We start from the raw sequence: 24,089 nt of genomic DNA on the forward strand, positions 1-24,089 counted from the left end.
CTTGTTCATCAAGAAGCCTCAGGACCCCAAATTTTTCCTGGGATCCTGAAGGATGAAAAAATAAAAAATAAAAGGATGGAAAAATGACAGGTTCAGAGCAACAGAATTTCAGACTTCTTCGCGTTGGCTGCTACTGGTGTTTAAGGCTTCTCGTTTCAGGCAGGATGGAACAAACACTAACTCAAGAGTGTGTTACTGACAAGGAAGTGAAATTATGCCTTAATAATGTTTGTACCATGTGGCTGGTGAGGTAACCATGCTGTGACTCGGAGATGGGAAATTATCTCAGGAACACGCAACACACACATTTTTTTTATAAAAAAAAAAATCTGTGGAGCTTAAAATACATTTGTAGGAATTAAAAAAATTATTCAAATATTTCACTTCAAAACTGTCTAAATGTTTAGCCTCAGAGTGACTTGTCTTTTCTAAGCAAAAAGTTTCTACCCAATGAAATACACACACACACACACACACACACACACACACATTCTTCGTATCCCTCCTTGAGGTCTCTCTGTTCACCCCCCTCCCTTGCAATGGTATGCTCTGCATTTGATCGTAAACTGGAGGTGCCAAGCTGTGACAGATTCTTCAGCTCCACAGCCATTTGCTCCAGCCCAGGGTAGACGAGTGCTCAGTGCTGTTCTCCTCTTCCACCCACAGGGGCAAATTGAAGTAGACAGTGAGACCGTCTTCAAGTTGGCAGCCCTGGTTTTACAGGTAAGGTCTCCCTGCTGCCCTTAAGCAGCTCCCTTTTGTTTCCGGGTTTCCTGCTAACCACCTGCAACTCTGAAACTTTTGCAGTGGGCCAGAATCCGGTGGATTTTCAAACCAGTAAATGGCTTATCAGTGAAAGCGGTGACCTGCTGAATTCTGTTTTAAAATCATTTGCATGAACTAGCCTGTGATAATGTTTCTCGAAGGCATAATGTAGTTTAGACTGTTCCAATGGAAAGGAGTTCAGACCATGTTCCTGGAAAAGGACTCCCGGTTACTTGAACTTGGGAGGCAGCAGTTGTTAGAACAGCTGTAATTTTCATTTAAATTTAGCAACTTTTTGTACACGTTTTCTTGAGGTTGTGTAAAGAGCCCTTTAATTCTTAAATATACTGGCAGCTGAAAAGCAAAGTCGGTTTCAACTTGTCCTGAGCTTGTTTTAAAAGTAAAGAGAAAGTAAATAGTGTGTGTTGATTTACCCCGGTCATAGTCCAAAAAGTGTAGCACTTCAATGCAAACATATTCATCCTGTGATCGTAGAAATGCAACAAGAAGTGATTGTCGGTGTTTCTTTATATATACACATGAATAATAATATAATAATTATTATATATTAGTGTCTTCTGTTAAGGGTAAGACACATCTCGTGTATCCTTGTGTTTTCTTATCAATAGTAACCGTGTGGGTAATGCTCCTTTAAGTACCGTTCTTAACAGAAAGGTCTGAACTTTGTGAGAGGGAAAATAACCAAGAATAAATCATTCATTGAGCTTAGCATAAATACATATTGATCATGTCTTTATTTTTATTTCAGGAAAGCAAGGGAGATTATACCAGGTAATGATGCTGTTTCTGATGTCACTATGTAGAGTGAGGCTCCCCAGTTGGGAAATTAGTTATTTTAAATAATAATGGATGCAAAAATCAAAAGAAAGCGCATTGAGGCTGGCGGCTCAGATCTCCTCTTCCTTGGCATAGAAACCTGTTCTTTTTGTGAATTACTCTAAACATGAAACTTTCTCACAATTTTTCAGGGCAGAGTGACAGGAAATTATAGTCAGCAACTCTCCAAGGTCTAGTATTGTCTCACGTTGGTTATTGAGATGAAGAACGCTGTAAAAAGCTTTACTAGCTTGTGCTTTTTTTTTTTTTTTAATCGTATAATGATTCTGTGTGTAAGGGGTTCTAACGTATGCAGAAACAGATTAAATCCATCAGCTGCTTAGTTAAGGGATTAATAGGGGCTTTCTTTTGCAGCTGCCCTAAAGGGGCCTCACCCTTCATACACTTGACCTAGCAGTTGCATTGTTGCTACCCTGACGCTGGGGCTAAGAGCCTCGCTGGCCACATTAGCAGAGTGTGTGAATTCCCCCTCCTCCGTGCTGTCTCTTCTGCGCAGTGGTGTGGTCCTAGGTGGAGGAGTGGGAACTGTCAGAGCTGCAGGGGAGGCCTCTGATGGGAAGCAGTGCCCAGGCCAATGACCCATTGAAAGCCCGGCCTCTGTCACGCCAGTGTTCCACTTCTGTAAGCTTCACCCAGAGATTATTTACAGATCGCCTACTCACTCCCAGCCAAAGCTTTGAATAATGGGCTCAGTAGTGGGCTGATAAAATAATGCCGTCCAAGCTTGCTGGCTTCCAGTCCCTGCGGAATAATCCACTCTCCTCACCCTGCCCATCCCGAATGATAGAGTGGGGCTTTCCACTTAACACCCCTCTCATTGAGAGCATGCGGTGTGTCTGTGTGTGTACATGTGTGCATGTGAGTGTATGTTTGTGTGTATATGTGTGTGTTGTTGTTGTATAGGCTCTCTAAGGCATTTCACAACAATAAATTGTGCTTTCTTGCCTTTTTTTTTTTTTTTTTTTTTTTTTTTTTTTGGTTTTTCGAGACAGGGTTTCTCTGTGTTATCTTGGTCATCCTGGACTCGCTTTGTAGACCAGGCTGGCCACGAACTCACAGCGATCCGCCTGCCTCTGCCTCCCGAGTCCTGGGATTAAAGCGTGCGCCACCATGCCTGGCATGCTTTTTTTTTTGCCTTTATCCCCCCCTACTTCTTCTAATCCTATTCATCTTATCCGTCTCTCCTACTTTCATGTGTACACTTCACATATATGCATATGATTTTGTGCATGCATAAGGTCTGGGGTCATGTAGGCAGTCATAAAGTCAGTTTACGATGGCTTCAGTCTTTGTAGTATGGGTTGCTTACTTTCCCTTCCCCACTCCTGACTCTGTGAGGGCCAAGCTGGTGTCAGACGCCCTAAGCCTCAGTTTTCTCATCAGTGAAAGGCAGCCTAGCCTGTAGGACTGCTGGGAACTGAGTGTGTGAAGGTGGCTGGGGGCAGAATCTGCAAGTTAGCTGTGCCTGCACCTCAGGTGTAGGTTACTATCCCCTTAATAAGCATCACAATTCTGTCTAGTCTCCTGGCTGCTTCTAAGAAGAGTTGTGAGACAAAGGTGGGCCCATGAAAGTGTTCGCGGCACGCTGTGGGACAAAAAGAGAAAGGTTTGTTTCATCTGCTTTCCTTATGGAGAGCCCGAGAGCTGACATAGAGGAAGGCTGCCAGGGACACACCGTGAGGAACGAAGACATTTCAGCTTTAGACAGCAGTTTGCTCTTGCTGACTTAGCTCTGTCCAAGTCTTACCCAGTCTTTCCTTACTTCCAGTTGGGTTTAAATAGTTTCCTTGAGGAGCCCTAGGCTGAAGATATGTCACATGCTTTCTTAAAATTGTCAACCTGTACCAAGTGGTAAAGAGAACTGGGAACAAGGTCTTGCACAAACTATCAGTATTGCCCCAAAGGAGCCATTTATTCTTCCCAAGTTTCATTTCAGTTCCCTTATCTACAAGTTGGGGTCTTGGGGGAAATTATTAGTGTGGAAGAGCTATACATTACAAAGGCATTAATTATTGATAACAAAGGTGAACGAATAAAAGGCATAAGTGTCTGTCACTGAAGGTGTCCACAGACTAGAATAGAATTCAATACCGCCTACGCTGTCTAATCTCTTCCCCAATGGGAAGTATATATATTCTTCTGATGAGCATTTTTTTTAATAGAACTAATGTAGGAAAAACAGGCAAAGTAAAATATGATCAAAGTCATCACAGATAGAGCAAAGACTGTAAAAGCAAACAGGCGCATTCAAACCCCAAGTCTGCCATGTACCGCCTATACAATCTAGGAAAACAATCGCTTAACCTCACCAAGCCTTAATTTCCTGGTATGCAAAATAGGACTTCTAATAATCGTAAATATGCCACAGGTTGGTACAAGAGTTGAATTCAAATCTGTAAGACGCCTGGAGTCATTCCTGTAATCATCACTTTAATATCCCATCAGAATTGGCTGTTGCTTGTTGAGTGTGGTTTTGTTTTTAGACAGCATCTCATGTGGCCTAACCTTACCTGAAACTCACTGTGTAGCTAGAGATGACTTTGACCTCCTGACCCTCCTGCCTCCCCTTCTCCATTGGTGGGATGCCAGGCATTGCGTCATAGCTACCTATCTCATCACACTGATGGACACATGTACCATTTCCCCATTACAAATGTGAGTTGTTGCCTATGTTTTAGCCACTGTAAATAATGCCATGGGGAACATCTGTATATATCTGAGGGTGACATTGTTTGTGGGGGATTTTTAAAGACAATTTTTATTTCTTTAAAAAAAAGGTTTTTTAAATTTTTACATTTATTTATTTATGGGGGGACAAGTCACAGCACACACATTGTCATGAAGCTTGGTGGCATTTGGGCTTGAACCATCCTTCCCTCACCTTGGTTAATTGCTCTGGCCATCCAGAGAAGTTCCTTTCCCATGGGAAATAGGCGCATTTTTTAGCACTGCCATAAATTGGGAATATTCCCTTCCATTTGAAGGTAGGTGCTAATCAGACCCTTATCCTGGCTCCGCAGTGAAGTGAAAATCAAAGTCACTCACTTTCCACTTACAAACCAAAGCATCCTTGCACTTAGTTACTTGGTGACTCAGCTTTCGGTACCTTAAAAACAAAACCAAACAAAGCCCCTTTGCCTTTCCAAACTCACTTGCGACTGGCAGCTCCCTGATAAAGCCTGTAAAGCCTGGCTGGGTCAGTTGGGGGAGGGGTAGGGGGATGGAGGCGGGGCTGGGGGCAGGGGGTGGGATGTTCTCTGTTTGTCTGTGTTGCCAGAGCACTTGTTATCTTTGAAGTGGAAGGGCTGACTTGGAAATTCTGGCTGTAGGCTATTTAAAGCACATGGAAGCCCCCACGCCACTCCTAATGAGCCTTGGGAGAGCCTTGCTTCCTACTGCTACGATAATGCACTTTAAGTACTCTGAAGGATCCCTAGCAGGAAGCAGAGTAAGAAGGGCAGCCCTTTTTATTTGTAAAGGCATTCTGGAAGAAGAGTTTGAGCAAAGCCTGTTTGGAGGCAAAATAATATGGGGAACAGGAAGAGAAAGAGAGGGAGAGGGAGCAGCAAGCAGAGGTGTGTGGTGAGGGGGGCAGTGTCATGCTGCCAGGTTAGGGTATCTGGGTGCAGTGGGAAAGTAGGGTTTCAGAGGTAAACAGTGGTGACCCCAGGTTCTGTACACCAGTCTGAGAAAGCTATAACAACCAGAGGGCATGAGCCAAGGGGTATTAGTGATGCCCAAGAGCTTTGGAATTTAACCATTTGGTTTCAGATCACTTGACGGATAAAGTGGCTGTCCTGTCTGAAACGCAGTTTATCTCAATTAATATTGAATCCATAATAACAGCCTGGAGTGGCTGTTCTATTATTACCTCCACCGTCCTGGCAGCCCTATGAAAATGGCATTATTGCTGTCCCATTTTACAGGTAAGAACACTGAGAATTGGAGCCCTGGATGGGTCACTGTGTTAGGAGTTTCCTTGAATCTCAAAGAAAACACAAACTTGTAACACACACTTACTAGCAGAGTAAAGATGGAAGTTGACAGAATCGAGCATGCCTGTCCTATTTCAAGACAATTTGTGAATTAATAAGACTTTATGGTGGCTGGAGAGATAGCTCAGTGGTTACAATAACTTGCTGTTCTTCCAGAGGACCTGAGCTCTATTCTCAGCACCCACATGGCAGCTAACAATAGTCTGTAACTTAGATTCCAGCGATTCGACACACCACCTGGCTTCCCTGGGTGTTGTGTAGGCAAAACACCCATGTGTGTAAAATAAACTCTCCAGAATTTTTGTTTGTTTAATAAGACTTTACTGTGTATGAAAAAAAAATTCAACATATCCACACACAGACAGGAGTGTGTTTCTTTGTGTGTGTGTTCTTTGTGATGTTTGACTAAAGTTTAAAGAAGGGGTGGGGGCTGGAGGGGCAGAAGAGATGGCTCAGCAGTGTTAAGAGCACTGGCTGCTCTTCCAGAGGTCCTGAGTTCAATTCCCGGCACCCACATGGCAGCTCACAACTTTCGGTAACTCCAGTTCCAGGGGACCCAACACACTCACACAGACACACATGTAGGCAAAACGCCAATGCAAATAAAATAAATAAATTATTTTTTAAAAGGGAGGGCTGGAGATGTTGCCCATTTGGTAACATATATGAAGCCCTGTGTTCAGTACTCAATACTAAATAAAACTGAATAAAACCCTGTTGGTGCATTCCTGAGAGGTGGGAGGAGGAGAATCAGAAGATAGGAAAATGTTTTCTTCAAGGTTACCAAATACAAATGGCCAAAACACTATGAATGTAACACTATATAATTACTGATTGTTTCATGGTTCTTCTTGCTGTATGTAGTTTATTTTAATATGTGTGTGTGTGTGTGTGTGTGTGTGTAATAATGTAAATGTATATGTAAAAAAATTAAAAATATTATAAGTCCCTCCCCCAAAGAAAGAAGTTCAGGGTTATCCTGGGCTACATAGTGAAGTTGAGCTACATGAGACCCTGGGTCAAACACCTGAAAGTCAAACCAAGTTTCCCATATTTTCTCCAAGTTTTCAGTCTCCTCATACTTACCGAGTTCTCTAGAAGGGCCACATCAGCGGTGTTTAATGTCTGAGCAACACGCTGACCGTGGGCTTCGTATGGCTGACCACAGTCTTGTGTGGCATTAGGCGCTTTGCTGCTTATATACTCTGTGTCAGGTCCTGCTGTAGAGCGTCGCTGGCATACCCTGCCCTCTACCTAGGGGCAGGCCTTCCCCTCTCCCAGAGACCCTTCACTATACAATCCCAACATTTTGGTTCTGCCTGTCCTTTTCCTCCTTCAAGCTCTCTCTCCTTCCCTTCTTCCCATCCCCCTCCCAGACCCCAGCACACACCTCTCTCTTTCCTCTCTTTCCCCTCCTGTTCCACTCCAGTAAACCTGCATGTGTATAATATAGCTTCCTCGCCATTAGCTCATTCCATTTTAATCAACCATCCTGGACCTCCAAGCACCTTATACTAAACATCTTAAGGATGAGATACAACAAAGAGAACAGAAGCCCGGAGGAGATCAATTCCGTCCTCTTGACCCATTGATACTCTCTCCCGAAGACTGGACCAGGCCAGGGCACTTGTGACAAGTCTGTGAGACTGAAGTAAAGGTCACTGTGGCGGTGACAGTGGCTGTCTCAGTCATTAACCGGGTAGTCTTCCATACCAATGGAGAGTGGTAGACATGAGTTACTTGTACTACTCAGAGGCAAGCCATCCCAGAGCTACAGGTGACATGGTGAGGAAGGCATCCCACATGCCTGCTGATGGGTGATGAGTGTTTGCATGCCTTCTGCTGTGGTTCTGGATACACAGAGTGAGAGCGGGAGCTGTGACATAACTCAGTGCAGTCAGCTGTGCCGACGAGGCCAATGCAGCTAATCCAGGTGTGTTGGTGCCATCCAGATGGGCTTAGTCACCCATGGCAGGAAGAAGTGGCAAAGCATCCAGGCCTCAAGTTGACTATAGAAACTTGACTTCTCTAGTGAGAAGTTTCCAGAGTCTAACTTTTTATGCTTTTGGAGAAAATAGTGTGTGTATAGGTTCTTGTTCTCCTGCCTACCAGTTTTCTAGCTCTCAATTTTTTTAAAAAAATTATTTTTATGTACATTTATTGGTGTTTTCCCTGCATGTGTCCATGTGAGGGTGTCAGATCTCGAAGTTACAGACAGTTATGAGCTGCCTACTGGGCACTAGGAATTGAGCCCAGGTTGTCTTCCCAGACTCGGGAAGAGTCTGTGCTCCCACCTGCTGAGCCATTTCTCCATCCTCTATCTCTGAATTTTAAGAATACAGGTCAGTCCTGTTAATTACATTCACCAGGTGCAGCCAATCTCTGAAACTGCCTCATTTTACACATTGAAAGCCTATAACTATTAAATAAATAGCTCTCCAACATCCTTGTTGACTGTGGTTCCTTCTGCTCATATCAATATGATGAAAGCTAAAATATTTTTATTTAAAATATTTACAGATTTTTATATTGACCCACTTTTCAGCCTAAATAATTCTTATAGATTTTGTGTGTGTGTGTGTGTGTGTGTGTGTGTGTGTGTGTGTGTGTGTGTGTTCTGCCAGCCATTAAGAGCATTAAGAGTTGACATTTGAAAGCAGACTTGACAGGAGTCTTCAACAAACTAGGTAATTTTTAGAAAACTCTCTCATCACATTTTCATTCTTAATCAAATTTCTTTAGACTTAACAAACATTTTTGACAGTTGGTCCTAGTCCAGCCTGCAGCCTTATGAGTTTGGCCACAGAATGAAATGTAGTGACAAAGGCACTCCAGCTGACTGACAGAGCTTTCTAGAATGGCGGCAGATGTCTTGTGTCAGGAAACGGACATCTTCGCTAGAGGGCGGAGAGAAGAAGAAGAGTTGTGACACCAACGCTGTGTGTGGTGACACCAACAACGTATGCAGCTGTGGTATTGAGTGTGCAGGTCACAAGTCCATCCCTGTCATGAACTCTGAGACTCTGTCCCACCCGTTTTCACGCTGCTTCCAATACAGAAGTGGCAAGTCACTTTCAACTTCCTCTCCCCGCCCCCTTGTAGCTTATCATGGACCCTTTGGGTTATCAGATTTAGAGAATTCCAGTTAAACTAACAAAGAGGGTTCTGGTGCTGCTGTCCTCAGGAGCTGCTCTCGCAACACTAACTTGTTTATTTACTGAGCTGTCTCCTCAGTGGCAACAATGATCCCCCACCCTACCCCCCAACCCTGTCAGTAACACAGTGGTAAAGGCACTCACCCCAAGACTGATAACCTGAGTTTAATATCTGAGACCCAAGTAGTGGAAAGAGAGAACAGACCCCTGCATCTGTCACAACATTCTTAAGAACGGTACAAACATGTCACCGTCCCTCCTTTTAAGGTGAATTGGATCCTGGAGCACGGTGGCACATGCATTAATTCCAATCAAGAGGCAGAGGCAGGAGGATTACTCTGAGTTCAAGGCCAGCCTGATCTACATAGTGAATTCCAGGCTAGCCAGGGCTGTAAAGTGAGTTTTTTTTTCTCATAATAATAATAACAATAATAATAATAAAATGTTGTTGTTGTTGTTATTATTATTATTTGGAAACTTGGGCTTATAAAGGTTAATTTACTTAAGACCACAAAACTAGGAACAGAGTATTCAGAACCAAATCCAATTTGATACTTCACTTTGTTTTGTATTTTGTAATTTAAAAATTTTTTATTTTATGTGTATGTGTGTTTTGCCTGCACATATGTCCGTGTAACCAGGAGTGTGCCTGGTCTGATGCCTGCAGAAGCCATTCCTAGTGCCTGTATCACCCTGGAATTGGAGTTACAGACAATTTCGAGCCTCCATGTGGGTGCTAGGAATTAAACCAGGTCCTCTGGAAAAGCAGCCAGCACTCTTAACCATAGCACCCAGAGGTTTTGTTTTTGAGACAGGGTGCCGTGGATCCAAGTAACCACAAGCCTGGAACTTTCTATGTAGCTAAGTGTGACGACTCTGACTTTTTGATCTTCCTCCTTCCACCTCAAGAGTCCTTAGGTTATAAGAGTCCTTAGATCATCGGCTTCTATCACCAAACCCTGAGGTTGGAGACATAGTCCTTCCTGTTTATGCAGCCCTGGGGATTGAACTCAGGACTTGCCATGGGCTAGCTGTGGTGGTTTGAATCAAAATAGCCCCCAGAGATCCACAGGGAGTGGCACTAATTAAGAGATGTGGCCTTGTTGGAGGAAGTGTGTCACTGGGGTTTCAGAAGTTCAAGCCAGGCCCAGTGTCCCTCTCTCTTCCTACTGCCTGCCAGTGTAGAACTCCCAGCTCCCTCTCCCGCACCATGTCTGCCTGTGTGCCACTATGCTTCCTGCCATGATGATAATGGACCAATCCTCAGAACTGTAAGCCAGCCCCAGTTAAATGTTTTCCTTTATAAGAGTTGCCGTGGCCATGGTGTCTCTTCACAGCAATGAGACCCTAACTAAGACACTAGGCAAGCACTCTACTGACTGAGCCTTATCTCTAGCCTTGAAGCCAGTTCTAAAGCCCAATTCCTACTGGTGCAAATAACAGGTGTAAGGCTTGCTGGCTGGTCTTTTGGTCATTTTCTTCAAGATATCCCTTAATGGCCTTTGTGTCTGCTGTGTGGGCCAGGAGGAGACAGGAAGGACTATGTCTCCAACCTCAGTTTGCTTATCAGCAAATTAGAAGTAGCACCCACCTTGGGTTGGTCTGAAGACAAAAGAAATTCACCTAAACACAATGCTCAGCATTCCCTGAGATGCCCAGGCTGCTAAGCTGATGATTGGATTTTCCCTTTTCAATTGTTCCCTGGAGGCAGAGCTGAGCGGATCCTAGGCAGCTAGAGACCAGAGGCAGCCTAAGAAGGAATGCTCACACCTGAAGCCCTGTGAAGGAGGAGGAGATGAAAGGGGAACCTAGCCTCAGCAGAGGTGCACACAATGGCTACTTAATTCTTTCTGCCTTTGTCCTCTGCAAGTCACCACAACCTGATTTGGTTTAATGTTTGGCCCAGAAGTAATTAAGTGGAGTGAAAAGAGAACTCCAAGAATGGTACGACTCCATTAACTTAAGAGGGAGCAGAGGTCCCCATTTGTCCAGCCCCACGGGCTTTACCCAGCCCCTCCTTCCCTCATCGTCCCCTCTTCAGCACTCGGTGTCCCTCTTGCTACCTGGTGGCTGAGCTCCAAGTCTCCGCAATGAATGAAGCTCACTGTTTTATTGTACTGTTCCTAATTACCATGGGGCCTTGCTAAGCCTTCAAACAAGGCTGGGCCTCTTTTCCATCAGTCAAATCAGGAGCTGGACCCAGTTGAGTTCTGCCTGCTTACCTGGCTGACTGGAACTGCCCTTTTTAAGTCTTTGGCATATGCAGGTAGAAGATGGAGGCAGTGGGTTATTTTAGCCAGAAACAAATTTCACTCTAATCTACAAGCAGTTTTTCTAAACTGGTTACAGTAATTAATCAGAAATGTTGTGTGTGTCTTGGCACACACAAACCTTTAATTCCACCACTGGAGAGGCAGAGAGGCAGCTAGATCTCTGTGAGTTCAAAGCTAGCCTGGTCTACATAGTGAGTTCCAGGACAGTCTATGCAGATAGACTCTGCCTCAAAAAGCAAACAAATAAAATGGCATTAGAATCTAGGAATGTAGCTTAGTGTAACAGTGCAGCCTGCAGTGCGCACAGTCCTGGGTTCCATCCATGGTGATGCTGAGAGGAAGGGAAGGGTCCTATATTTTTAGACTAGGAATATAGCTCAGTTAGTAAAATGAAGGCCTAGCATCCTTGAAGCTGGAGAGTGATCTCCAGCACCCCATAAACTGGGTACAACGGCATAAACTGGTAATACAAGTACCTGGAGGTAGAGACAAGAAGATTCAAGGTTCAAAGTCATCCTTGGCTACAGAGAAAGTTGTCTGTCCTTGTTCAGGACTGACTGAGAATGAACCTTCCTGCTGTCTTCATCCTATCCCAGGCCTAGGGTTCCAGAATGGTACCAGAAATAGGTCACAGGGCAGGGATGTGTGTGTGTGTATAAAAGGTGGGCATCAACGTCTCTGAGAAGTCAGGCTTCCTGGCTACGTTGACCCTTTGTTTTAAAATGACATTGAAAATAAATGTAATCTGGCTTTGTCACATATTTCAAACATTTTTCAAACAACTGAATTTGGACTTGGCCATAATTATGCATGCATGTGATCCTGGCACGTGGGAGATGGAGGCAGGACGGTCAAGAATTCAAGGCCAGCCTCAGCTATAGAACAGATTTTAGGTCATTCCTGAGCTCCATGAGGACCCCACCCCTGCTAAAGAAAATGGCAACAGTTGACTGTATTTGGTGTCTTTTCCTACTAAATGACAAGCTGCCTGTAGTTTGGTTTGATTTGGCTAAAGAAATACTAAGTGATAGGAGGTCATGCATTAAGCCTTGTTATCTATATTCAAATCCTTGGTGCAGTTAATCCAGTTTAAATAACTCCAGTTTGATCTAGATTTAAAAGCAGGCGGTCACCACCCAAGGAACTCACATTCTGAAGGAATTCACATGAGGCCAGGAGAATAAGGAAGTGTGACGCCTCCTGCTATAAAGATCTGTCTTCCCCTTGTCAGCTCTGTCCCTTCCTGGTTTCCTGTCCCCTCCTTGAGGACCCTGTGAGAGGTGACGCCATGTTGCTGAAGCACCTGAGTAGAATTATAGCTGCGTTGTTTTTGTTGTGAGCTTGAGTTACTCTACCTTTCAATCTCAGTTTTCCTATCTGTGAAATGGGGACGAGAAATGTTTATGGCATGACAGCAGACCAAGGGTTTGGTCTGCACTTTGCCACCCCGTGCCTGTGGGCTGTTGTCTTCTAGAACTACGTTAGGGAATTGAGTCACTGCTAGCTCACCCAGAGCCTCCTTAAACAGCCCTTCTGTGCTGGGCACCCAAAAGGCTGGCTCAGCCCTCCTGACCATTTCTCTCACTGCAAAAAGATGTTTCCTGTCACCGCCCATATAACCTGTTTTGTGTTTCTTTTTTTTTTTTCTTTTTTTTTTCTATTGCACCGGCTCCTAACCTACTTGATAGGTAATTTGCTGGCCTTTGTGATGTAGTGGGTTTTGAATGGAGCCGGAGAACTTAATTTGTTTGTTTGCTTGAGACAGAGTCTCAAATAGGTCAGTAGGGGCTCTGACCCACCAGGTAGCCAAGAAATGGCTTTGAACTTTTGATTACCCTGTCCCAGCCTCCAAAGTGTTGAGATTTCAGGTGTGTGCCACTGATACCTGGTTCACAAAGTGTTTGGGCGGATCCCAGGGCCTCAAGCATGCCAGACGAGCATTCTACCAACTGAACCATGTCTCCATCCCAGGAGCCTGAATGTCTGACAGGACGGAGATGCTTTTAGAGCGAGGATGGGATTATGTCTTGATGAAACCCCTGTAAGTTAAGAAATACAAGTTTAGGCTAGAAAGATGGCTCAGGGGTTAAAAGCTCTTGCAGAGGACCTGGTCTGGCTCCCAGCACCCGTGTGGTAGCTTACAACCATTTGTAACTCTAATACCAGGGGGTCCAAAGCCTTTTTCTGACTTTCTCAGGCACCAGGCAAGCACATAGTACAATGCAAACATTCATACATGTAAAAAAAAAAACAAAAACAAAAACAAAAAACAAAAAAAAAACAAGCAAAAGTACAACTCAAAATTTTTGTTTTGTTTTGTCTGAGACAGGGTCTCACTATGTAGCCCTTGCTCTCACAACCCTGCTGCCTCAGCCTCCAGAGGGCCGGTACTACAGGAGTATGCCAATATGCCCAAATTTACATTTGCGTTTGGCACACTTAACTTTGTGAGTCTCACAAGCTAGCAACCCTGTGCTGGTTGTTTATGGTGCTGGCTTCGTAACTGACCGGGCCCTGCAGCTTGCCACTGCTGCCCAGCATTAAGAGAGAGAGACACCTAGCCAGGGAAAAGGTCAGCACTACACATCTAAATTACACTTCCACATCATGCCAAATTGAAAAGTTGTGAGTTCATCTTGTGCCAGGGATCATGTGTGTTGTGTGTTTGGCACCTTTACTACTCCTTTCTCTAGAAACTAGTAAATGGACGTGCCTAAGTAGGTCTGGGGAGGCAGCTCAGTTGGTAGAATGCTTGCCTAGCATCTGTGAAATCCTGGGCTTGACTCCTAAGCTGCCTAAGCTAGTGTCCCATACCTGTCATGCTAGGAGTGGGAGGACACCAGTGGGGACTTTCAGGACAGAAGTCCAAGGTCATCTTAGTAAATCAATGCCAACCTGGGATATATGAGACCTTATCTAAGAGAGGGAGGGAGGGAGGGAGGGAAACGGACAGGCCAAGTCCAAGTGAGTCAGGATAGAAACTAAATTTACTACCGATAGGCCAAATTCCACAGATTACTGAAAGAAACGGGAGTTTATTTATTTACTTATTTTGCAGGGCTGGGAATCAAGCCTTAGGCCTCATACATGCCAGGCAAGCACACTCCCACTGAGCCATATCCCCACCCATGAAACAGGATTTTTATCTAAGCGACAGCATTCTGTCTGTCCAATAGGAAAGCGGATCGTACCCTTCAGTGTCTACCTCCCAGGTGTTCGTCCACACCTGCCTTGCAGTCGAAGAAACTGTGTTTCTAAGCAGTAACCAAGATCCTTGTAATAATCGCATAACTTAGGCAAGGTGGTTCTCCCTAAACACTGGGTCCAGCCCAACCGTGCTTGGCTGTCCCCTGTCACAACTATTTGCCAGACATGAAAATTCGTTTTTCTAACTCTTATAGATTATTAAGCCACTCCCATTCCTTCATGAGAGGCGGAAACCTGGAGGGTCGCATGAGGCTTTAACACATGCGGAGAGGAAGGGAGCCCTCAGCAGATCCTCTGCAAGGCCATGCCAAGGACTGGTAAAGAGTTAGGAATCAGGCCCAGTTCTCCAGCAGTGCATCTTTGATAGTACAGAACACAGAGTTGAGGAGAATTCCCTGCTGGAGGATTTTGCTCCATCCCTGGCAGCCTGCTTGCAACCCTTCAGTTCATTTCTGATAGTATTTAGGCCAGATGGTAACAGGCCTCAGACTAGAGTGTTTTTCTTTTTCTTTTGAAAAGGTCTAGCAGGGTTGGAGAGATGGTTCAGTGGTTAAGAGCACTACCTGCTCTCCTAAAGGGCCCAGGTTCAATTCCCAGCATGCACATGGTAGCTCACAATTGTCTGTAACTCCAAGATCTGACACATAAATAAAAATTAAATAAAATACTAAAAAGAAAGAAGAAAAGGTTTAGCTACCATGCTTCTGCCATGCTCCTGTCTCAGGATCCCATGTTCTGGGCTTCTAAACACGTGTCCTCATTAGAGACTCAACCAAGTGACTTAGCTGTAGGTTTGGTTTGTTTGGTTGGCTGGCTGTTTTTGGTTTTGTTTTTTGTTTTTACATCCATGTACACATTTTGAATTATGTTTAGGTGTTAATGTCAAAAGAGGTCCATTTCCAAGTTAACTTTTTAGAAGGATTTATTGTTCTTATTTATGTGTATGCCTATTGTCCTTATGTATGTTCACATACGAGTGCAGGTATGTGTGTGTCTGTGGGGTCCAGAACAGGGAGCTGGATCCCCGAGAGCTGGAATGACAGGTGCGTGTGAGCCACCCAACTGGGATGCTGGAAGCTGAACTCTGCTTCTCTAGAAGAGTAAGAATCCTCCTAAACCACTGAGCCATCTCAGCAGCCCCTCGAGTTAACGTTGAAAGGAGTTATTTCTTTCCGCAGACATGTCTACATCATCCTTGGATTTAAACTTGTAGCTCTGTATGAGCCCTGGCCTTGTGCTTCGGCATTGATAGACAAAGAAAAATGTGGGGCCGCGGCTTTGCTTTGTTTCGTTTTATATTTTTGTTTGGGGGTCGGTCTCGCGTGTCCTGGGCTGGCTTCATTCGCTACATCCTTTTGGGATGACCTTGACCTTCTGCCCCTCCTGCTTCTGCCGTGGGCCTCCACGCCTGGTTTTATACCGTGCTGGAGACTGAGCTGTGCGCTTCATGCATGTTAGGCAAGCGCTCTGCCAAGTGAGCGACATGCCCAGCCCTGTTTTGTTTTCTTCGGCTGCCCTAGAAACCCAGCGTTTCCCCCACACCAAGCATAAAGGGCCATGATTGTTTTGTGCTAACAAGTGCAGGATGTTAATTGCAGGCACTCCCTTCCACGCCAGAGTCCTGTCCCGTGGCAGGTGGCTGATCGCTGCTGTGAGCAGGCTTGCCGTTTGCCACAAGCAGGTGCTCCCAGTTGCTGCGGGTGGCTTTCCACACGCGCAAGAGGGTGGCTTTGGTTTCCTCAAAAAAAGACTGGGGATGTCACATTCCTATGGGGCTTTCTGAGGTCAAAGAAGAAAAACACACAGGCCAGGAGAAGTAGCTGGGAATGGGTGGAGGGATCATTACTTGAAGGATGACGTCAGTGGAGGGTCAGGACAGCTTCAGGCGCATAGAGGGATAGTTCTAGAATGCCCAAGCATGGTGCCTAGACTGAGCAATCAGACAAAATGTAAGCCTGTCCTTTTAAAGAAGAAAATGTAATCATATTTTATTTATTTATTTTATGTATATGTGTATGGGCGCATAGGCACACAGGAAGCATAGTATGCGTGTGGAAGTCAGAGGGAGTTCTTTACCGTGTGGGTCCTGATGAGCCATCTTTCTCACCTCCAATTCTGTTCTTTCAACTCCCCCGAAATGGCAGAGAAAAGCCTGTTGGTGTGGTCACGGAGAAGCAAGGAGTGTAGATTTTCTGGGCTTTCTGTCTAACTGGGATCTTGAGAAAGCTGCCCCTCGTGGCAGTTCTGGTCAAGTGCATCTTTGTAGTCACATCTCCATCTCCATTAAGGTCAGGAATGTCTAGCCGGGGTGAATGGATTTATTGCTAGTGAAAGGCAGAGACATCCCCAGGAGCTCTCCTCACCTCCCCAGCGGCTCCCAAGCCCTCTGTCTGCCCTCAGAGGCTGATCTGGGTTCATATAAACAGTGCTGCCTGGACAGCCATAGGGAGGAAGGAGCCCTCTGCTCTGAAGCCAGGCCTATAGCTGTCCCTGCAAACTCCACGGCTTCACTGGCTTCCAGGCTACCAGACCAAGTCCCCAGGAGGGGGAATCACTCAGCTACTGCGGTGCACTCACTCATGAAATCCTGTTTGGTCCTAAATTCTGAACACCATCGGAATTAGCCCTCTGGAACAATGCGCCATTGCTGGATTCACTTCTCCGTTCTGTGGCTCCGCCTTGCAGCGTTAGTGTCACAGCAACTCCTGTTATAAATGGCGGCTCATGTTTTTGCAGCCCCTCCTCCACTCGCAGGCCTTGTCTGATAGGATTTGTTGTGAATTATTTACCCTGAAGAGTGTGTAAAATGCACAGGCTGTATACAGAACAAATTAGGAACAGCACACCCAGAGAACCACAGCCCTAGGTCACTCTCCTGTCACCACCACTGTGTCACACACCCTCCCCACATCCCACGCCAACACAATGCCACGTCTGTGCTCAGAGACATTCATATTCTGTCTGGTTTCATTTTGCTTGCTTTGGGCCTTCTGTATATGGAATTTTGTTGTTGTTGTTTGTTGGTTTGTTTTGAGACAGGATGTCAGTATGTAATCCAGGCTGGCCTTGAACTTAGAATCTTCCTGTGACAACTTCTGGAGTTTTGGCATTACCGGAATTAACCATTGTAACAGGCCATGATGTTTATTTGCTCGATATTTATCAAGTTCCTCTTGTTAAATGTGGCTATAGTTTACCTTCTTTTCTAAGTGTTATTCCACTACATGAATAAACTGTAACTTTATCATATCTACTAGTAGAGATATTTTGGGGTTGCTTGTTTTGGTGTTTTGTTTTGTTTTGTTTTGTTTTGTTTTGTTTTGTTTTGTTTTGTTTGAGACAGGATCTTATGTTTCTGGGCTGTCTGGGAACTCATGATGTAACTAAGGGTGACTTTAAACATCTGATACTGCTTGCTTCTACCAGTAGCTTGCTAGGACCACAGGCATTTGCTATCACCCCCATTTTATGCAATGTCGGCAATCAAACCCAGGATTCATACATGCTAGGCAAGCGCTGTACCAAGTGACACTTTCAGCCCATGTTATTGGATATTTGTATTTCTTTCTTCCTCCTCCTCCTCTTCCTCCTCCTCCTTTTTTTTTTCCTTACTGTAAACAGTGCTGCTGTAAACCTCACTCAAGTGTGTATGTTTCTAGGTATGGAGAATTCCAAACGATCTTATTGATTTACCCTCACACTAGCATGGTTTGGAGCTCTTGTCTATTTAGATACTCTATTTAGATGGAATCAGAGTTTTACAAGTCGAGTTGTCTGGTGTCTGTCAGAATGTCACTGAAGATGTAAATTGCTTTTCCCAAATTCTAAAGTTGTTGAGCATTTTTCTTCCATCTGCCGGCCATTTGGGTTTCACCTTTGCTGCCGTTCTTTGGTGGGCTGACCTCATTTATCTGCCAGAAGCAGCCCACCTTTGATCCTTCTGTAGGCTTTTGTTGTTGTTAATGTAAATTCCACAGCTTCAGATCAGCAGTGACTCTCTGGAAGTCTCCTGTGGTAAGCAAACTTTGTTTAGGAAAGTGGGATCATGTGGTGACAAAGAGTTCTGCACAGCACACCAGATGGAAACTGGCAAAAGGAGGCCTTTCAGAGGCAAAGAAGTGAGTCTGGGTTCTCTCCTGGGAATGTGTACGTTCCTTGAGAATGTCCTGATTCCATGCTTGCGTAAATTACTTACATGTCTCCTTCACTCTGCGCTACTAACAACTTACGCTGATAATTAATTATCTTAAACCGGAAGCCAAGTTAAGCTCAGAAGGCATGTGTGCACATGCACCTGCACACCTGCACGAGTGTACACACACACACACACACACACACACACACACACACGGTGGGGGCGGGGGGAGATCTGTATAATGGTAATCTGGTGTTTGATATGCTGGGCAGCGGGCAGTTACTGAGTTATATTCAGATATTTGACATAAAACCCTGTAGAATTGGACTTTTTGAGTGTTCATTTACTTGTTTTTAAACACAATCGTCATACAACATTTCTAAAGTTTAGCTCTCTGAGATTGGCAAAATATGATCACTTCCCCCCAGTATCCAATATCTATCTATTTCATACTATTAGAACTTTCCTTTGGGGCTGCACATAACAAAAAGCATCTATATTGGCTGTCCTTGCTACTAGCACACAGTAAAACATGGGCCAACCGGATTAATTAGGGACGGGAGAGGATTTCAGCTTCTGCCTGTGGGAGAGATTGGGTACTTCTTCGTTCTTTATCATGGTGTGATAATGCCCCAAGTTGTGCCATGTAAAGGTTAGCCACACCTCAGAAAGGGCAAGGCAGCCAGAAATGAGATTAAAATCTTTAGCCTTTCATGTGTGTCCAGATCTGACTTTAGGGAAAGAAAAGTCTGCAAAAGGTGAACTGCAGTTTCCACTCAGCCCTGCGATCACATCGCCAAAGAATTAGTTAATAAATTTCAGGACATTTTTTATACTTTAGTAGTCTCCAGTAATTTTCTCAATTGTAAGTTAGTGTGGTGTGTGTGTGTGTGTGTGTACATTTGAACATGCGCATAAGGATCAGAGGTCAGCCTCAGTGTCACTCCCCAGGTATTGTCCACCTTGCTGTTCGGAGACAAGGTCTCCACTGGCCGGGAGGTCACCACATAGACAAGGCTGACTGGCCAGGGAGCTGGAGGGACCTGCTTTCTCTACCTTCCCAGCACTGGGATTGTGACTGTGCACCGCTGTACCCAGCTTTATTATGCGAGCTCAGGGGATCCAACCCAGGTGCTCCTGTTTGTACCGTAAACACTTTACTAGTTGAGCTCTTTCCACAGGCCAGGGTGTTTCAAGCATGTTTAAGGCTGCTGGGCCAAGTCATGCTCTTTGGGCATATTAGGTGCGGGGAGTAAAGTTTTGGGTTTTGATATTCTCACCTTGGGATGAGTAAAACCCATGTGATGGAGGCACCCCTTCATTTCCCATCATGCCTCAGTGTCTCATGCTGTTTGTCTTCCATCCCTCAGGGTTAGCTTTTTGCAGAAGTCTCACTGTATGTCCTAGGCTTGCCCCAAACTCATGATCCCCCTGCTTCAGCCTTCAAGTGTTAGGGTGACAGCTGCCGCCACCCCGATACCCGCTTCCTCTTCCAGGACCTGTCTCCTTGTGTGGCTTGCTTTGCGCATTTGTGTCTGAGATCTCCAGTGTTTCTTATAATATTGCTGTTTTTTAAAATAAACTAAAAATTACAAAATTCTCAACAACAACAACAAAAAAGAACTGGAAAGGCATGAGAAAATAAAGCCTCTGTGTGTAAAAGATAGGTTCCAGAAAGCAGCAGGGTCAAATACTCTGGTCTTTTCCTTCCTGTGTTTTGTTATTATTTAAGACCAGGTCTTGTTGTATAGCCTAGGCGTGCCTGGCCTGGAAATTGCTCTTCAACTCAAGCCGGCCTCAAACTTGGGAACCTCCTCACAGTTTCAGCCTTTCTAGTGCCAGGATTATAGGCATGTGTCACCATACCTGAAACTTGTGGCGACAACCTCTTCCTTCTCCTCTGCTCCTTCCTCTTTCTCCTCTTTGCTTCATTTTCTTTTGTTATTGTTTGTATGTTTTGTTTCATTTAGTTTTAAGGCAGCATCTTACATAGCCCAGGCCAGCCTTCAACTCACTCTATACCTATCACTAGGTCCCTAGTGCTCTGATTAAAGGCACGTACCATACACCCTCAATGTTGGGATGGTAGCTGCTTTGTAGTAAACCCCAAGACACACACACACACACACACACACACACACACACACACACACACACACACACACAGAGTAGACAGGTTGTCGTCTCTGAGCTATGCTCCCAGCAACCTCAGATTTGTTTGTAATGTTCTAATTCAGGCTTTTAAAAGCTGGCCTCTATGGAATGGAGTGAGATGGCTCTTTGCAGCTGGGAGCTGTACTGTGCCCTGTGGAACAGTCTTCTGCCCTCTATCCAAAATGTACCAGTAATAGCTCCTTCCTTAATCGTGACTGTTAAGAAAGCTTCAGTGCTCTCATTTCCTGGGGGGCAGAGTCACCCCAGTAGAAAACCACTGATCTAGCTGGATGTGGTGGCACGTGCCTTTAATTCCAGTACTCAGTAAGCAGAGGCAGGTGCATCTGTGAACCGGCCTGGTCTAAAGAGTGAGTTCCAGGACAGCCAGGGCTACATAGAGAAACCCTGTGTAAGAAACTCTGTCTTGGAGAAGAAAGAAAGAAAGAAAGAAAGAAAGAAAGAAAGAAAGAAAGAAAGAAAGAAAGAAAAGAAAGAAGAAAGAAAGAAGAAAGAAAGAGAGGGAAGGAGGGAGGAGACGGGAGACATGGTAGAAGGGAGACCACTAATCTAAAGCTCTCTTCTTTTTGTTCTTAGTAGACTATATTTTTAGAGTTTTTTTTTTTTCTAGCTAGCTTTATTTATTTATTTTTGGTTTTTTCAAGACAGGGTTTCTCTGTGTAGCCGTGGCTGTCCTGGCCAGCTAGCTTTATTGTTGCTCGTGCCACAAAGAGTTTCCAGAAGTCACAGCACAAAGACTCCTGCAGAGTCACCATCCAGCAGGCCTCTTCTGTGGAGACCTTGTCCTCACCCTGACCCTTGACCTTCCGCTCTCACTTGCTCCTGTGACCTGGGCTCCAGTCTCCATCCAGTGGTCTCAGCAGGCCTTCAAAGCATGACCACCAGTTTGAAGGTGCCCTCAGGCTTGGCAGGAACCACGTGGACAAAAGTCTTGTAGAGCACAGCACCCTTGGGAAGACTGGTGACCAGTTCCACAGCCTCCGAGTTTTTGGGATTGGGCACGTAGGCCTCTTTGGTGTAGCGGACTATCCCTTCTTCCAGGGCATAGAAACACTTGCTCTTCCCAAGCCCCACATGGGCGCCCGGGTGCCATCTAAACTGACGCTGAGTCCCAAGGATGTTGCCAGCGTGAACATAGTGACTTTCCATTTTCTTGATGCCATAGTGTTTGCCTCGTGATTTGCCACCAAGGTTCTTAGAGCTTCCGCCTGTCTTCTTGGATGTGTATCTGACAGCGAGAGCTGCAGGTGCCGTGGGGCTCAGGAGGGCTGCTGCCCTAGTACTCAGCGAAAGGACGGCCACCGCCATGTTTGCTTCGCATTCGCTCTGTTTTTAGAGTTTTAAACTGAAAGGAAAACTGAGCAGTCCGTGCTGAGTTCCTCTGTAGCTCACTTCTTCCCACCCATGGCTCCTCCTGATAATAATATCATGCAGAAGTGTGATGCATTCGTGATAAAAGTCCATAGACAAGTATATAGTTCTACAGGTCCTGACAGATGCACATACGCTTCTTTATAGCACCATATAAATAAAATCACTGCCCGAAACGCCCCCTCTCTCCACCCCGTGATCTGTCTCTGAAGCAGAGAGGAGTGTATTGATGTCCGTGAGGAACTGGTTCTAAGACCTCTCCTCTCTTCCTGCTAAAATCTGAGACGCTCAAGTCCCTTATATAAAGTAGTCTAGTATTTGCATGTAACCCACACACGCAGGCCTGTTTTCTTTGAATCACCTCTCCATGAGTTAAGCTTACTGCAATGAAAGTGTTATGTAGGTCATGGTTACTGTATTGCTTATACAATAATGACCAGGAAAAGTTAGTCTGTGGCACAGGCTCGGTTTGTTTGTTTTTTTTTTTTCTTCACATTTTCAAGCTGTAGTTGGTTGAGCCCATGGGTGCAAAGCCTGTGCATATGGAGATCTCATTGTTGTATTATATTTTTACTTATGTGTTTATCCGTGTCTGTGTGGGCTGCCTGTGCACATGTGGGTCCTGGTGTTGGTGGAGTTCAGAAGAGGTGTTAGATCCCCTGGAGCTGGGGTTACAGGTGGTTGTGAGTCATCCAAAGTGGGTTCTGGGACCCAACTCAGGTCCTCTGTAAGAGCAGTGCGTGTTCTTAACGGATGAGCCATCCCTCCCGCTCCTGCTGGCTTCTTCTTAAGCTAATTGGAGCTCCTTGAAATCATTGCCTTGCTGCTTTCCTGTTAATGTGCCTGTATTAGCTGTCCCTGGGGGATGGGGTCAGCACAGAAGGAAGCTCTTGAGTGAATAGTCATTGTTTAGTATGATGGCTCATGATCAACCTTTGGGAGGTTATTGATTTATCCAGCCAGCATTTCTAGGCAAACAACAGCACAGTTTTGCAGTGAAGGAGGATCATATAAACATCACATCTTATGATTGGGATAGGCTCTGGCTGTCTAGAATAAAAATCTTTCTCGAGAGGTCTTGGCAGGATGACGTCTCCAAGAGCAAAATTCAGCTTTGAAGCGTCTAACAGGCAGTATTGATCATTTGAAACACAGAGCTGGGCTAGACACAGTATGTGCTTGTGACTGTCAGCCATACACTGAAGATCTCAGTGTTCAAGATGCTTGCATTGGGTGGGACATAGGGCCAGTGCTATATCTTAAAGAGCCAGAGCTTCAAGGGTCCATTGGTACTTACTCTCATCAGTCAGTCTGCTGGGTAGAATAGTGGATACAGCACCTCCCTTGCTTTCCCCGACCCTTGCCTCTTTTGTCTTGACTGCATTTTTATAACTCTTTTTGAAGTTATTTCTTATTTATATCTGTGAGTGTTTTGCCTTCATGCCTGTATGTACATCACATGCATGCTGTGCCTGCTGCCCTCAGAAAAGATGTCAGATGCCCCGGAAGTAGAACTACAGATGATTGTGAGCCTCCATGTGCTTACAATTGAACCCACGGCTGCTACAAGAGCAAGCGCTGTTAACAACTGAGCTATCTCTCCGGCCTCACTCACTTCTGTGATATAAAAGTCAATACATTATATGAAAGTTCTCCATGTTATGCATGCATTTTGCACTTACTGCAAGTGAATAAGTAAATGTATGAGAAATAACTTCCAGTCTTCTGAAGTCTCATTGCCACAAAAATTAACTGTAAAGCAAAGTTATCCCAGATGCTGCCCTTGGACCACTGGTTCGTGGAGCGTGCCTTGTGGGTCACCTGGATCTAAAATACAGCATCATACGGGTGTTGCTGGTGATGAGCAGCAGCAAAAAGTACTGTCCTAGCCCTGTGTGGTGATTCCTCCCTGATAGTACGGTATTGGAGAGACAGAGATTGGAGGATCATTAATTTGAGGCCAGCTTAGACTACGTCGCAAGATCCTGGTTTCCAAAATCAGCAGGGTGGGGGTGGGGTGGGGTTGAAGGCTAGAACATGAAATTATTAAGAAAATAAATATCAGTCCTAGGAGCAGGCAGGTGACCTTTAATATGAATACATTGGACTGTAGTGTATGTTGATTTTTCTGGAAGTACAAACCAGTTTGCCAAGATTG

At 45.0% G+C, this 24,089-nt stretch overlaps 2 protein-coding genes across 5 annotated transcripts in view; one reads left to right on the forward strand and one right to left on the reverse strand.

The window, feature by feature from the left end:
- Positions 1-24,089, forward strand: part of FRMD4B (FERM domain containing 4B) — a 311,527-nt gene that overhangs the window by 240,923 nt on the left and 46,515 nt on the right. For all 4 annotated transcript variants that reach the window (XM_084765731.1, XM_084765728.1, XM_084765729.1 and 1 more), the window contains 2 exons: positions 667-723; positions 1,535-1,557. In XM_084765731.1, the coding sequence (XP_084621857.1) occupies positions 667-723; positions 1,535-1,557 (80 nt within the window). The remainder of the gene's footprint in view (positions 1-666; positions 724-1,534; positions 1,558-24,089) is intronic.
- LOC311588289 (large ribosomal subunit protein bL27m-like) lies at positions 21,211-22,240 on the reverse strand. The gene has a single exon (XM_084765814.1). It carries the CDS (start codon positions 21,866-21,868, stop codon positions 21,428-21,430), a length of 441 nt encoding a protein of 146 aa, XP_084621940.1. The 5' UTR covers positions 21,869-22,240; the 3' UTR covers positions 21,211-21,427.

This window comes from Acomys minous (genome assembly GCF_964271855.1).
Source record: "Acomys minous genome assembly, chromosome: 17".
NCBI classification, from domain to species: domain Eukaryota; kingdom Metazoa; phylum Chordata; class Mammalia; order Rodentia; family Muridae; genus Acomys; species Acomys minous.

What these genes read in the sequence shown, in the direction of transcription:
- LOC311588289 (XM_084765814.1), bottom strand. Translation starts at nt 21,868, where the DNA reads ATGGCGGTGGCCGTCCTTTCGCTGAGTACTAGGGCAGCAGCCCTCCTG.